This window comes from Aspergillus ibericus (assembly GCF_003184845.1).
Source record: "Aspergillus ibericus CBS 121593 unplaced genomic scaffold BO80scaffold_49, whole genome shotgun sequence".
Taxonomy (NCBI): Eukaryota; Fungi; Ascomycota; class Eurotiomycetes; order Eurotiales; family Aspergillaceae; genus Aspergillus; species Aspergillus ibericus.
This window is the reverse complement of record NW_020292147.1, coordinates 137,564-151,001: the sequence shown is the minus strand read 5'-3', so window position 1 is coordinate 151,001 and position 13,438 is coordinate 137,564. Positions and strand designations below refer to the sequence as shown.

The window sequence follows — 13,438 nt, the reverse complement described above, 5'->3', positions numbered from 1 at the left end:
TACTTGTAATTGATTGATCTGAGATATACAGTTAAGATACTCAATTGGATTGACAGGTTCTAACACTGTAGCCATCTATCAATGCAGCTGTATAACCCTGTAATCTACTCAACCCATAACGGCTCAGTCCGCTGTAAACTACAACCAGTCATCCGAAAGTTAACGTAGCACCTGACTCGTCGACAACGACGGCGGCAGATCCTCAGCCTCAGTGCCCCAGGAACTTTCATTCCGTCCCAGCACGAGCACCAATTCCTGTCCCTGCGTGAAGAACTCATGACCGACATAGCTTTTCGTATACGGTTGTCCGTTCAGCGTGGCGGACTGGATGTAGATGTTCTGGTACGTGGGGTCGAAGTTGACGGTGCTGACGGTGGCTGTTTTCCCCGTGAGGGGGGAGGTGATGTTGATGGACTCGAAGAAGGGCGCGGTGATGAGATATACATTTTGGCCGGGGTTCGGGAACAGGCCCATCATGGTCATGGCGACAAAGGATCCCATGGCTCCCGAGTCGTCGTTGCCGGGGAGGCCGGTGGTTGTGGGGTTGAAGTATCGGGGGATGTAGAAGTGGGCGCGGGCGGTGGATTTGCCTGGGCGGCCCGCGTAGTGGTACTGGAAGACGGTGAGGAAGGCAGGCTCGTTTCCGATATAGGTGATGCCTTGGTCGTGAAGGTAGTCGAGTCGGCGGACGAATTGGGCGGGTCCACCTAGCAAGGTCACGAGAGTCGCCATGTTGTGGGGGACAAAGCTGGTTGGGTTAGGGTGAATCCTCCTGGAATTGGTATTAAGTGGGACATACAATTGGTACTCCCAAATGCTGGACTCGAAGGTTTCCGCTGCGTTGTTCTGCAACGAGCAGGATCTCCCGCTTGTGTCAATGTTGGAGCATGTCAAAGGGTCCTGCACAGTCAGCTCAGTGCACCGTGGGTACAATAACAGGATTGACGGACCTGATGTCCCCATGTACCGTTCAAATATTTGGGCTGAAAGAAGCCCTGGAATCCCGTATCAGTACCATTGAGGTAGGAGGTTTGGTCTGCTCGGAAGAGATTCTGCCAGTACTGCGAGGTGCCCTCGTACTTCTCCGCATCACTTGTATTGTTCAAGCCCCGGGCCATTTGTGCAATAGTAAAGTCATTGTAAGAGTACTCCAACGTACGGGATATACTCCGAGTGAGGGTGCCGAAGCCGATGTAGTCGAAGTCTTCCACGGGGATGTAGTTTAACGCTTTCCAACTCATCAACCCGCCGCGGCCCTCGTTTGACCAGTCGTACGGTTCAACTTCCGCATCCTTCTGGACAGCTGCATAGCCTGCGTCCCAATCGATACCGTCGGAGATGCCTTTGACGTATGCATCAGCTAAGATGACGTCGGCGTTCGAGCCACCCTGCGTGTAGCCTGCAATGTTCAGTTTCAGTTATTCCAAGCGGACGTGATGCCTACCTTTGCAAAGCGACATACGGCAATCTGGGAGCCAACCCAGATGCTGCTGCGTGTCGATCAACGAGCGGATCATGCGAGTTAGTGCCGCCGGATCGAAAATTGTTAGAAACGGGAATTGGGACCTGAAAGAGTCCCACAGGCTGCAGGAGTCAGTAAAGAATTGCACGCCAAAATCAGGCCGCATACCAGTAGAATGAGTCAAAGTATGGTTCTGTGCTGCTCCACAGAGGGTTCTCTCCGGTATAGTCTTGCGGGTTGACCATGGTCCGGTAGATGCCGCTGTAAAAGTTGGTGAGAACGCTCGAGTTGATTCCAGTCCGTGATACACGGATCGGGGCCAGCTTCTGCTTCCACATGTCTACAGCTGCAGTATAGGTCTTGTTGAAGTCAAAGTCGGGAATTTCGGCTTCGGCATTTCCGCATGCTTGCTCGCTGCTGATGAAGCTCAGTCCCACTCGAGCATGGATCATATTGTCCGGGGAAGAATTGTATCGGATAAAAGCACCCCCCTAAGACACATTAGCATTGGTAGTGGTACAAACGGATATGTACGTACCGGAAGAGGATATCCATTTATGCTACGCGATATGGTAAGATTTTTGACGTCCGCACTAGCCCGCGCATCAACAAAGATGCCGTTGTCTCGAATGTCCGCGGTTCCGTGAAAGTCTGCGCAGAAATAAGGCACATAAGAGCCGCTTCCAAAGCTGGGCAAAAAGCGCGCATGGCCTGTCATGCGGCCTGTTGTAGGATCCACCGAGATAGTTCCATTATCCTGGCGGGTATCGGACAGGTCGGACAGATCCAGCAAGATCAACGGGCTCGATGGCTTGTCAGTGGGAAACTGAAAGCGAAAGAGAGAGGTATGGTGAGCAGTCGTCATGTCCACCTGAATACCTGAGCTCATGTTTAGCCCAAAGTACCCAGGGCTTGATTTGACCGATCCGGAGACGTAGGAGGTCTTCCGGGCCTTCTTAGGGTACGCGCAGCCATCGACCTCGTCGTTTGTGCAGGCAACATAGGGGAACAGAGGGAATACACCCAGAGAGGGCTGCCCTCCTGTTCCCGAGTCGTGCATGCTAGAAAATCCAGTGATGCTGCTGCCATCGTAGGCGAAGCCTCCCTGGTTGTTTACCGAGTCCGTATCAGCGACAGCCTTGGCCATGCCATATGGGATTGTTGCCCCCGCGAAGACATTTCCTAAATACCAAGACAGTGAGCTGGGTGTTTGATTGTAGACAAAATACAGTGTGATTCAGCGCGTACCTCCATTAGCGCTCCCGATGAGGGGATTAATATATTGGAGGACATCATAGTCGTCGATCGCCCCGGAAGAGCCAGTACAGCTCACGATACAAGGAAGGGCTAACACTGCCAAATATCCCCAGCGAACCATCTCGACGATAGGAAAGGGAGCAAAAAATGGCAGAAAGTGAGCGACCAACGTGTTGGAACTGGAGGTTTACAAAATCACACTGGCATGCTGGCCGCCATCAAGGGGGAAGGAATGAGACCATGTCCCCGCGGGGAGGGGCATGGCAGACATCCTTTCCGACAGTCGAAGCAATGGCATGCCCCTGATATAAATGACTGACAAGGATGTTCGATGCAATGTAACCTTGAGCGACGATGATCGTTCAGGGAAGACCTCTAGCGTCTGTCCCTGGCGTGAAAGGGGTCATTGTGTGACAGGGGCCCGAGCCCTGTGTTTACTATGAAGAGCGTTGTCTGATTCATTGTCTGTATGTGTGTTGACTTGTAGATTAATGTAGATTAAGATGATGCTAGCAGTAGAGTGGAGCAAGCTACTCCGTATTTGACGAGCAGGAGGAAGAGAGGACGAGGAGAAACCAGATAAGATGCGGAGGCGGAGTAAATGATCGGAGATGGATGGGGCTGATGGATGCCTCTCTCCTACATTATGCCAACGACCAGCCAACTCCACATCACAGGCTATGAGAGGAGGATGAGATCTGTCTTCATTCTTTCAACCTCTGGTCCTCTATCGGCTCTCCCTCGATCAGCATGAGGATATTCAAAGTCAATTGCACGCCCCTTGCGAGGCAGCCGAGGTTCGAGGCAGCGCCGCCCCGCCCGCCACCAATCGCGTGAATCCGCCGACCGAAAATCGCGATGGGATCCATGGTCAGCTTCCAGAGAGTCTGGGACACGCTCAAGATTATTGAAGTTGGTCTTGGATGGCTCCGCAAAAGCAATAACGCAGTATCGAGGTTAGGTTGATCTGATCGGTCGAGGGGCTCCACGGCGTTGCCAGTCCAATCCAGGCCACTCTCCTTTTTCCCCCTTCTTCCAACTTCACCAGAGTCCAGACTCGCCGCCATGCCACCGGTCCCAACAATGCTGGGCTCCACTACCATCTCCAGAAGACTCGTTCTCGCTGGCCCTCTGTCGCGTCTGCCTATAACTGCCCCGAGCCGGCTTTCTGTTCTGTCCCGAGGCTCCTCCTTGTCGCCGAGGCTTTCTCCCAAAGCTTTCTCGACTGCTCCTGCTGGTATGTGCTCCTCCCTTCCATACAGAACGCCACTGGATAGGGTTTATATTCCATAACAACCCAAAGAAAAAGCCCACAGAGAGTGCTGACCACTCCAAACTCAGACGCAGCCTCTTCCTCCACTCCAACACCTCCGCCTCGTTCGCGTTTTCGCCGCTTCGTCGGGTTCACCACAATCGCCATCTTCGCATTCACTGCCGGCTTAGTCTACCAGACCTCGCAAACAGTCTCGCGCATGATGACGGTCACTCTCACCACCGACGAGGAGACCCTCTCCGCCTTCGTCCCTCACGACGACTTCGCCAGGGAGGTAGACGAATACATCCGCACCCACCCTCTGGCCGCCTCGCTGCGCCAAAACCCTGCATTTACGGAATCCCGCCCACACATGAAGATCCCCGAGCACCTGCGCGCGCGCACGCTCACGGGTGGCACGCTCGCTGGTCCCGATAAGATCGTGGCGCCGCCGCTGGTGTTTTGCGAAGAGGGCGGGAAAAGTCTGGTGTCGCTTTTCTACCTCGGGCCAAGTCTCTGCGGTCACCCGGGGATCGTTCACGGCGGATTGCTGGCTACGCTACTGGATGAGGCCATGGGTCGGTGCTGCTTTCCCGCGTTGCCGAACAAGGTGGGCGTGACCGCCAACCTGAACCTGGACTACCGTAAGCCCGCGATGGCCGGGAACTATGCTGTTTTGCGGGCAGAAACGGTCAAGGTAGAGGGTCGCAAGGCCTGGGTCGAGGGTCGGATCGAGACTCTGCCCGAAGATGGCCAGGAGCCGGTGGTGCTGGTGGAGGCGAAAGCCTTATTTATTGAGCCGAAGCAGGCGGCGGTAGGTTCAGCGGATCCGTTGACTAAGAAGAGGCTAATCAGACATGCAGGCAATGTCGACCCTTTACAACATCACCAACTAATTGCTTCATCTGATCCCGATCTAGATTTGATCTAAAGTACTTATATATACATGGAACTTGAACTCAACGGTCATCGCGACATCATTTAACAGGCGTATAGATGGATGGAACCCGCATTTGGTTTGTACATATAGATATCTGGTGTTCGATATTATTCCTATTCTGCACGTGAGCGATGACTTTAGCGTCGTCTGTATCCTACAGTCGGGAGTAGATGGGCTTTGACCTTTGCGGTGAGTTGTACCGCAATAGTTTGGTGACCGCCCTTGCCATGATGTGTTGCCTTCGACAATTTCAAGCCACACTCCTGTTCGATAATCTCAAGGAAATTCCCTGTCAGCATGCGAGACAAACGATCGACCCGATGCCGGTTCACTGGGTGGCATGACAATACCCTGAGCATATTGCCGTCAGCAATACTGATAACCATGGCCACAAAGCAGGGGTTAAATCAATATGATTAATCCGAGCACTGGTCACAATGTCAGTTCACCATGACCATGACGTGTTTGCGAGCTCATGGACAAATTCCAGATACAGATTGAGGCAGCCAAGTTAATAGAGAAGGTCATGTATACACCGCCCGGGGAGAAGCCACTCAACTTCCCATCATAAGACAAAGAAAAAGTCCCTGATGGCAAGAAGTACAGTGGCCGTCACCAATCGAACCACCGGCACTCCATCCACCAAGATGATGCCGGCATCGCACCCCGCCAATCAGCGATCTCTCAGATACACGGATTCGTTCACCCACCCAACCAGATATCATCATCAGCCACTTCTGAATGATAACTGAATTCAACTTCAATAATAGAATCCTCAATGCCCTTTCAAACACTGAATGGTCGATGCAGTGAACCCAAATCAGACGATCCGACGAAGGTCCCCAGTGATAAGCCGCTATGATGTAATTGACTGGTGAAACCGTTCGGTCTGCTGCAGATACCGAGTGAATAATGGCGAATTCAGATTCAGGACTGCAACTCTCTTTGTTGTTCGTTAGATTCGTCGCGAATCAGCCCAGGATTTAAGTATCTCGATCATCTGCTTTCCTTCTCCCCTTGCAGATCTTCTTAATGTCTTAGACGTCATAGTGACACTCTATCGTGTTCACAACGGTCTCGATATCAACTTCGTATAAAGAACCACAAGAACAAAGCCACACTACACCGCTACCTACCTACCTTTGCCAGTCACTCACACTCAAAATCATCTACCACGTCTCCATCAGAAATACAAAAAAATCACCACACCAACAAGATGGCCTCCCCATCCCAAACCCACCCTCACACTCATGCTCATACTCACCCTCACCCTCAAACCCATGAACCCGCCGCCTCCACCACCAAAGTCCCTACCCTCCACACAGTCCAACCCTTAAAACGCTCCACCTCCTACCACCCCGCTCAAGACGACGAGCACATCGCATCTAGCAAGGCCAGCGAATCCCGCGGCAGCGATCACATGGTGAAAGCCGCTCTGATGGAGCTTCTAAACGATGATGGAGTCAGGGCCAATGCGCGAGGAAGCAGATCGGTCCAGAACCTGCTCATGGATACGGAGAAAGCGCTGAGGAAGCAGCGCAGGGAGTCGCTTTCTAGCCGCGCCTCGATTTCGATTCCGAAGTGAGGGTGGCTGTTTTGTTCGGGACTTTTCTAGAAATATGCACAGATGAGATAAGATAAGAGGGAAGAGTTTCGGGTGCTTGTGAGCTGGTCGTGGAATCGCCTGTGCGTGCCTAATGAGAAGGCTTATACCTATTGGTGCCTAGGGTACCTAGATGCTGGTTGGTGGTGCTAACGGGCTGGGTGCGCTGCCGCTGGTGCAGAGGTGCTGCGACGATGAGCAAGTGTACTGATGGCTGCTTCGAGTGAGGATTGTCGACGTGTTTGATGCATGGCGGCGGAGCTTGGGGTTAGAAGCACTGCAGATGCGCCATTGCAGGGCTGGAGGTATCTATTGGGACGGTCAACACGACAACAGCTCAAACATTGCAGTCTTAGGGTACGAGGCTGTATGTGTAATTAATACTAATGCTCACAATTGGAACTCGCACTCACTGGTATTGTGTTCTAGTATGTAGGCTATGCTGCGACGCTTTAGGGCGGCTTCCGAACATATAGTTAGTCGTATGTGTCCTCTTCTGGCGCATGAGAATGCATCAACAACCTGAAATGCCCCGAGCATTCGAGGAAACTCCAGTAGTCTAGTAGATACCATTACTGACATCTCCTCCACTGTCGAGAAAGTAACGTGGCCCCGATGACACCACCCCAATATATGTACTCCGTAAGAAGTCAAGTACCGCCGACCGCCTCCGAGTGACCGACCGCAATCGCTCCTCCGCACCGCAGCAACGCAACAGCTCAGCTCCCACTCCACCACCACCTCACCTCCAGCACCCACAGCCATCTTCCCCCTCACCGTCTGCACCACCAGACCACCTCATGCGTGCCCGCCCCTCAACGTCTTAAAACCCCGCCACCATGTCCAAATCAACCAAATACCTCCTCGTCTCGCTCCCCACGTCCATCACCCCCTCCCACCACCGCGACGACGCCCTTGACGCCATCTCCACCACCGTCTCATCCGAGAATGGCTCCGTCGCGCCCTTCCCCATCCCGGAATTCAAGATCGGTACTCTCGATGCCCTCGTCCAGCAGGCCGACGAACTGGCTAAGCTCGAGACCGCTTGCCAGGGGGTGGTGGCCAAGGTGGGCGATGCGCTGAAGAATATCCTGGAGGGCGATGAAGCGCAGATTGATAAGATGAAGGCTGTGAATGATAGTATGCTTCCACACACATACTGTGTTTCTTGGATGGAGTGGGATTGGGATGGATGTTAACGGGTTCTAGAGCCGGTGGATCAGTACCTTCGCACGTTTTCGTGGAATAAGGTCAAGTATCGGGCTGATAAGCCGTTGGCGGAATTGATTGATTCGTTGCAGAAGGTGGGTTGATATATACCTCTATGTTGTGGACTGTGGGATTGTGGGGAATGTTGACGGTTAGTAGGAAGCGGCGAGTATCGACAATGATATCCGCACGAAATATACCCAGTACAATCAGGTTAAGAATACGTTGGCGACGTTGCAGCGGAAGCAGACGTGAGTGGATATCTTGTTATGTGAAGTTAAGGGTATGGGCTGATGGTTACAGGGGCAATCTGTCTACTAAATCCCTCGCCTCGGTGGTCGACCCTCGCACTATCGTCCAAGACTCCGAATACATCGAGACGCACCTCGTTGCGGTGCCCGCCCAGCAGGTCAAGGAATTCCTGAAGCTGTACGAGACGGTGGCTCCCATGGTGGTGCCGCGGTCGGCGACCCTGGTGGCCTCGGACAACGACTTTACGCTGTACGCGGTCACGACGTTCAAGAAGCACAGCCTGGAGTTTGTGCACAAGTGTCGTGAGAACAAGTGGATTCCGCGCGATTTCAAGTACGTCGAGGGCGGCAAGGAGCAGGAGCGCAAGGAGGTCGAGCGGGTGGGCGGCGACGAGCGCAAGCTCTGGGGGGAGACGCTCCGGCTGGGACGGACGGCGTGGAGCGAGGCCGTGATGGTCTGGATCCATGTGTATGTGCTGCGGGTGTTTGTGGAGACGGTGCTGCGGTATGGATTGCCGTTGGACTTTGTGTGCACGTTGATCCGGGTATGTTTGATGATTCTTGATGGTCGACTGGGCAAGGGCTAACGGATACAGACTCCCGGGACGAAGCAGGCCGACAAGGCGAAGCGCAACCTGGACGACAAGTACTCGTATCTGGCGGGTAATGCGTTTGGGCGCGACAAGAAGGGGCGGGTGAAGCGCGACGACCCGGGCGAGATGCATGGCGAGGGCGGCGCCGAGTACACGGCGTATGTGTATTATGAATTCGAGTTCAACTAAGGTACCCGCTTTGGTTTGCTGGTTATTCTCCTGTCTGTTGATATGTCTAGCGTCGTACATAGATACTTGTCTCCATCTACACCTGAACCAATCGTAGCACTCAACCAAATATATACAACAACAACAACAACAAAATCTATCATCTATCTAAATCTAAAACTAATCTACTCCTTCTTAGGAGGCAAATACCCCTGCTCATCCAAATACTGAATAATCTGCTTCACGGCCTCCTGCACCGGCACCTCATGATTCTTAATATGCACCTCAGGCTTCAACGGCGCCTCATAGGGGGCACTAATCCCAGTAAACTCCTTAATCACGCCCTCCCTCGCCTTCTTATACAATCCCTTGGGATCGCGCTGCTCCGCCACCTCAACCGGCACATCAACATAGACCTCCACGAACGGCAACCCAGTCTCCTCACCCGGCGTCGGCACCTCATGCAACTGTCTCGCGGTATCGCGATCCTTGCGATACGGCGAGATAAACGACGTGATAGCGATACTGGCACTATCGGCGAACAACTTCGCCACTTCGGCAATGCGACGAATGTTCTCGTTCCGGTCGGCTTCGCTGAATCCGAGATCCTTGTTCAGGCCGAACCGGATGTTGTCGCCGTCTAGACGGTAGGCGTGCACGCCTCGGTCGCGGAGAAGTTGGTGTTCGAGTTCCACGGCCAAAGTCGATTTGCCGGAGGCGGAAAGGCCCGTGAGCCAGATGGTGAGGCCGCGTTGTTGCCGGAGGGAGCTGCGCTCCGTGCGGGTGAGGGCGCTGGCGTGGTAGGTGATGTTGCTGGGAGGGGTTAGTTGGGGGTTATTCTGAGGAGGATGTGAGGAGGGGGGGGGAATCCGTACGTGGCCATTTTGGAATGTAGTCGGCAATTGGGAGGTGAGGTACGGTACGGTGAGGTGAGATGGATGGAGGAGAGGAGGGAGGGGTAGAAAAGAGGAAACTGGCAATGGTCCGGTCCGATGGAATGTGAAAAGGGTGAAACAGCGGGGCGCCGATCGCGGGGTGGATTTCATTTGTGTTGCGACATCTACTTACGTACGCCACGTTCCGTGGAACTTGCGCTTCTCTCCATCACCCATCGTCAGGGCCATCCAGGCACGTACGCCAGTGAGTGGGTATGTGCCTGGATGGTCTTGCAGTATGTACATGATGTCTTTTCAATAATAGTGCTTCCGATCTCCCGCCAGTTCAATCACTCGGTGCGCTGCTGCTTCGAAACCGTCGTACACCTCCAGTGGTAGTTTGCTCGACGCGATCTATCTGGAACGTTAGCATCGCTCTAGGGAGTACTGCTGGATCATGTCAGTTGTCAACTACTCACCAAGTGCTGTCCGAGCGCCTCGTTTGTTCCTCGAAGTCGTACCACCACGGGCACGCTCATCTTCGTTTCTCGAAACGCTTGGATGATCCCTTCCGCGATCATGTCACAGCGAGTCAATCCCCCAAAGATGTTTACGAAGATCGCCTTAACACGTGGGTCCGATGTAATGAGCCTAAACGAGGCCTTGACTGTCTCCGTTGTGGCCTTGCCGCCTGTGTCCAGGAAGTTTGCGCAGCGCCCCCCGTGGATCGTCAGTGCGTCCACCGTGTTCATTGCCAGTCCCGCGCCGTTCACTGCTGGTCAGTGATAGACACGAAGGCGTGGGGGACGGCTTACCTAGGGTCCCGATACTTCCTGCACCTTCCAGTCTGGTTACGGTCAGCGGACGTGTTTGACATCAAGAAGGATACTCACTTGATGTAAACGATGCCATCTTTCTCGGCTTCGACTTCCTCAACCACTTCTTCGGCCAAGTTTCTCAATTGCTGCACCTCTTGCTGACGTCCTGCACTCCGGAAGGCGGCGTCGTCGAACCCAAAGCGGGCATCGCGGACTTCGAATTTGTTAGTAACGTTAGCACGCACTTCCAGGATGTACGCCTCTTTCTCCCTGAATATCTGCCATAATCCCTGCAGCAGTCGCGCCAGGTTGTCGTAAGCCGCCGCGGGAAGCTGCAGGTGGGAGGCGATGGCCTCGACCAGTGAATGATCCTTGCTAAAGTCCGTGCCCTCGTATGCAAATGGGAATCGGCCTGTCTGCTCGGGTTCGAAGCCAGTGGACGTGGAGGCGAGAATACATGGTGACAATGCTGTTCTGTCGATGGTGAGGGACAGGAAGACATCTGAATGGGCTGTCTCGTTCACTGGGATGGACTTTTCCCTGAGCATATCAAGAGCCTGGAACGGTTTCACATAGATGCTTCGGGTTTGCTGGGGCTGACATGCTCCCTTACGGCCCGGTGTCACGCGTCTCATCGTATGGAGACCTCGTCGTTGGTTGAATCCGTTGGTGGACTACTCCTGTCAGCAAGCTGTCGTGTTGCGAGGCAGAGACCTACAGTAGTGCCTTGAAGACGGCCTCGGGTTGTCAGGAGGGTCTTCATTAATTCCCCGAATTTTTCCGGGTGGTCCACCATGACCGCACCGGCACGTTCAAGGGCTTCATACTTGGCTTTGGCATTGGGTTCGCCAGGGGCTGTCCAGGCACCGGCATGGCCCATGATCCGACCAGGAGGAGTATACACGCCACCGACAAGTGCCATGATCGGTCTGTTCTCGTCAGCATGACTGTGCACTACTGGGCCGGATGCATATACTTGGGATTGGAGGTTCTTTTGTGGTAGTCCTTAATCCACTCCGCTGCATCCATCTCCGCGGTACCGCCAGTCTCACCAACGAGGATGATACCTTCGGTGTCAGGGTCCTGTTCAAAGATGTTCAACGCATCGACAAAGTTAGTCCCTGCCAGAGGATCACCTCCCATCCCAACACAAAGACTCTGCCCGAGACCCGCTCGGCTGGTTGACGCAACAGTCTCGTAGCTCAGAGTTCCTGACTTGGCAACGATACCAATATTGCCTGCTGCGAAACAGGGTAGTGGCTGGAATCCGATGCGGCATCTACCAATGGGCGAGATAATTCCCGGACAGTTGGCCCCTACCAGTCTCGTTTTCGATTGGGACTTTAGCATGGAGTGGATCTACAATTGTTAGCATTTCTTCATGCTTCAGGATTGGCTCCCTACTCTAAGCATATCATGGATTGGGACATGTTCCGCCACCGCCACAACAAGTGGGATTTCTTCTTCGATGGCCTCTTCGATTGCTTTGGCGGTCTGATTACCGGGCACATAGATCGCAGTAGCGTCCGGTTGAGCCCTCATGCGAGCCTGTTCTCGTCAGTATGATATCCCAAGGACAGACAACCAAACATACCGCTCGAACCGACGGAAATACGGGAAGACCAAGATGCGAAGTATCGAAGCCCGGCTTTACGCCTCCAACAATCTTTGTGCCCCATTCCAACGACTCCTTGGCATTGGCGGTGGCCTGAGCAAGTTAGTCAGCCTATTGCGGCTCCTTGACGGAAGCACCTACCTGTTTTCCTAGAATACTGTCAGCATGGGTTTACAGTGGAAGCTATCGACTTACCCGTAAAGCCCTGGAACAAAACCCTGGTGTGGGCGCCTATCTTTAAGTTCTGGAGCGTATCGGCATAGTCGCAGGTCCGGGATGAAGTCGAGAACCTCGACATTTGCTTCAACGATGAGCGGACGAGAGGTCTCCGCGCCTGCGCGGGAATGGAACATAGACGAGTCATTTAGATGACGCTGGCTACTTCCGAGAGGGGAGTCAGTATGGGTTATCCACGTAGGCGTTAGCACCGACGCGAGGATAATCCCTTCTAATGACAAAAATGAGCAGGAAAGGACAGCGAACGCTCCACCAATCACCGAAATGCAATAGACAAGAGCCACAAACCAGATCTGCGGAATTTCTACAAACTGGAAGCTGAAGGACGCGAAGGATAGACCTCGGGAAACGAGACCCTTAAGTCGGTCGCTCTGCCGGTCTCGGACAGTTTACCGACAGTTTCCGAGGCCTGACTGGTTCTCGAGACGATCAGCGTGAGCGTTGATTGGTGTTCTCGGAAGAACGTTGCCGAAAGAAGACTCGGAAAGGGATACACCACGCATGTACTCTGTAAGAGGTGTGAGGAGGAAGAGATCAGTTCACGGTGAAATTGTGTTGTGTCTTTTGATCAGTGACTGTAGCGTTGCATTCTATACTGCCCCGCCTATTAGTCGTGAAATCTCTACTCAGGTAGCCTGCAAAGCGTGTCTTATGTTCATGGCTTCATTCCTTGTATTACAGCGTCACGCTGCAAGGTAGCGGCTGGGAGGAAGATTACTCAGAGTAATTATTTGCCATTATCCAGTGCTCAGTGAGCCATAGCTTTGTAGCTATACAGGTACGCTTTGAAACTTATATCTCATGATAATGCTGATGGCCTGGATGTAGGGCACATACTGCCTGCCTGAGGCAATCACACAGCATTGGGTCTGCTCCACGTATGACGGCATTGTCTGCTCCATCCATCCACTCATAATATTTATGAATCGACATCACATGAAGGATAATCCGTCTCATCGCAATAAAATGATGTCAAAACGCCATTGTCTCAATCTCAGAGCCTTTCTTCGTGGTAAGGATTGTACACAGTACAACCTTACCCCACACTCCAATCGCTTAGTAAGGATCTTACGAACGCTCCAAAAATCGTAGTATAGACGAGCCATCCCATCCACCCCCCAACATTGAATACACACGACACAGTCCGCAATCCCCAGA

The 13,438-nt window shown here is 53.2% G+C and overlaps 6 protein-coding genes across 6 annotated transcripts; 3 read left to right on the top strand and 3 right to left on the bottom strand.

Moving 5' to 3' along the window:
• Window positions 1–19: 19 nt before the first annotated feature.
• BO80DRAFT_200965 (glycoside hydrolase family 92 protein) lies at window positions 20–3,131 on the bottom strand. Its single transcript, XM_025714210.1, has 7 exons — window positions 2,711–3,131; window positions 2,001–2,644; window positions 1,631–1,953; window positions 1,445–1,584; window positions 951–1,399; window positions 800–900; window positions 20–748 (listed from the first exon to the last, which is right to left on the bottom strand). Exons 1-7 carry the CDS (start codon window positions 2,838–2,840, stop codon window positions 160–162), a joined length of 2,376 nt encoding a protein of 791 aa, XP_025571384.1. The 5' UTR covers window positions 2,841–3,131; the 3' UTR covers window positions 20–159.
• Window positions 3,132–3,405: 274 nt separating this feature from the next.
• On the top strand, window positions 3,406–5,311 carry BO80DRAFT_428567 (PaaI family thioesterase). The gene is made up of 3 exons (XM_025720280.1): window positions 3,406–3,956; window positions 4,061–4,785; window positions 4,835–5,311. Exons 1-3 carry the CDS (start codon window positions 3,785–3,787, stop codon window positions 4,865–4,867), a joined length of 930 nt encoding a protein of 309 aa, XP_025571383.1. The 5' UTR covers window positions 3,406–3,784; the 3' UTR covers window positions 4,868–5,311.
• Window positions 5,312–6,169: 858 nt separating this feature from the next.
• BO80DRAFT_324904 (uncharacterized protein) lies at window positions 6,170–6,496 on the top strand (the record flags this gene model as incomplete). The annotated part of the gene is made up of 1 exon (XM_025715155.1): window positions 6,170–6,496. A coding segment is annotated over one exon (327 nt), but the record flags the coding sequence as incomplete, so codon positions are not given.
• A 700-nt stretch (window positions 6,497–7,196) lies between these two features.
• BO80DRAFT_428565 (H(+)-transporting V1 sector ATPase subunit C) lies at window positions 7,197–8,852 on the top strand. Its single transcript, XM_025720279.1, has 5 exons — window positions 7,197–7,654; window positions 7,724–7,818; window positions 7,883–7,974; window positions 8,027–8,519; window positions 8,571–8,852. Exons 1-5 carry the CDS (start codon window positions 7,354–7,356, stop codon window positions 8,754–8,756), a joined length of 1,167 nt encoding a protein of 388 aa, XP_025571381.1. The 5' UTR covers window positions 7,197–7,353; the 3' UTR covers window positions 8,757–8,852.
• Window positions 8,763–9,774, bottom strand: BO80DRAFT_390540 (adenylyl-sulfate kinase). Its single transcript, XM_025717151.1, has 2 exons — window positions 9,611–9,774; window positions 8,763–9,548 (listed from the first exon to the last, which is right to left on the bottom strand). Exons 1-2 carry the CDS (start codon window positions 9,616–9,618, stop codon window positions 8,921–8,923), a joined length of 636 nt encoding a protein of 211 aa, XP_025571380.1. The 5' UTR covers window positions 9,619–9,774; the 3' UTR covers window positions 8,763–8,920.
• A 151-nt stretch (window positions 9,775–9,925) lies between these two features.
• BO80DRAFT_482762 (putative succinyl-CoA synthetase subunit alpha) lies at window positions 9,926–12,407 on the bottom strand (the record flags this gene model as incomplete). Its single annotated transcript, XM_025723415.1, has 9 exons — window positions 9,926–10,024; window positions 10,090–10,382; window positions 10,426–10,457; window positions 10,504–11,102; window positions 11,147–11,357; window positions 11,405–11,787; window positions 11,833–11,976; window positions 12,023–12,136; window positions 12,219–12,407. 9 exons carry the CDS (start codon window positions 12,405–12,407, stop codon window positions 9,926–9,928), a joined length of 2,064 nt encoding a protein of 687 aa, XP_025571379.1.
• Window positions 12,408–13,438: the final 1,031 nt, after the last annotated feature.

Coding starts and splice junctions, on each gene's coding strand:
- BO80DRAFT_200965 (XM_025714210.1), bottom strand. CDS start 2,840: ATGGTTCGCTGGGGATATTTGGCAGTGTTAGCCCTTCCTTGTATCGTG. Junction 2,645..2,710: donor CATCGGGAGCGCTAATGGAG/GTACGCGCTGAA, acceptor CTTGGTATTTAG/GAAATGTCTTCGCGGGGGCA. Junction 1,400..1,444: donor CCGTATGTCGCTTTGCAAAG/GTAGGCATCACG, acceptor TGAACATTGCAG/GCTACACGCAGGGTGGCTCG.
- BO80DRAFT_428567 (XM_025720280.1), top strand. CDS start 3,785: ATGCCACCGGTCCCAACAATGCTGGGCTCCACTACCATCTCCAGAAGA. Junction 3,957..4,060: donor TTTCTCGACTGCTCCTGCTG/GTATGTGCTCCT, acceptor CTCCAAACTCAG/ACGCAGCCTCTTCCTCCACT. Junction 4,786..4,834: donor TTGAGCCGAAGCAGGCGGCG/GTAGGTTCAGCG, acceptor TCAGACATGCAG/GCAATGTCGACCCTTTACAA.
- BO80DRAFT_428565 (XM_025720279.1), top strand. CDS start 7,354: ATGTCCAAATCAACCAAATACCTCCTCGTCTCGCTCCCCACGTCCATC. Junction 7,819..7,882: donor TGATTGATTCGTTGCAGAAG/GTGGGTTGATAT, acceptor GACGGTTAGTAG/GAAGCGGCGAGTATCGACAA. Junction 8,520..8,570: donor TTGTGTGCACGTTGATCCGG/GTATGTTTGATG, acceptor TAACGGATACAG/ACTCCCGGGACGAAGCAGGC.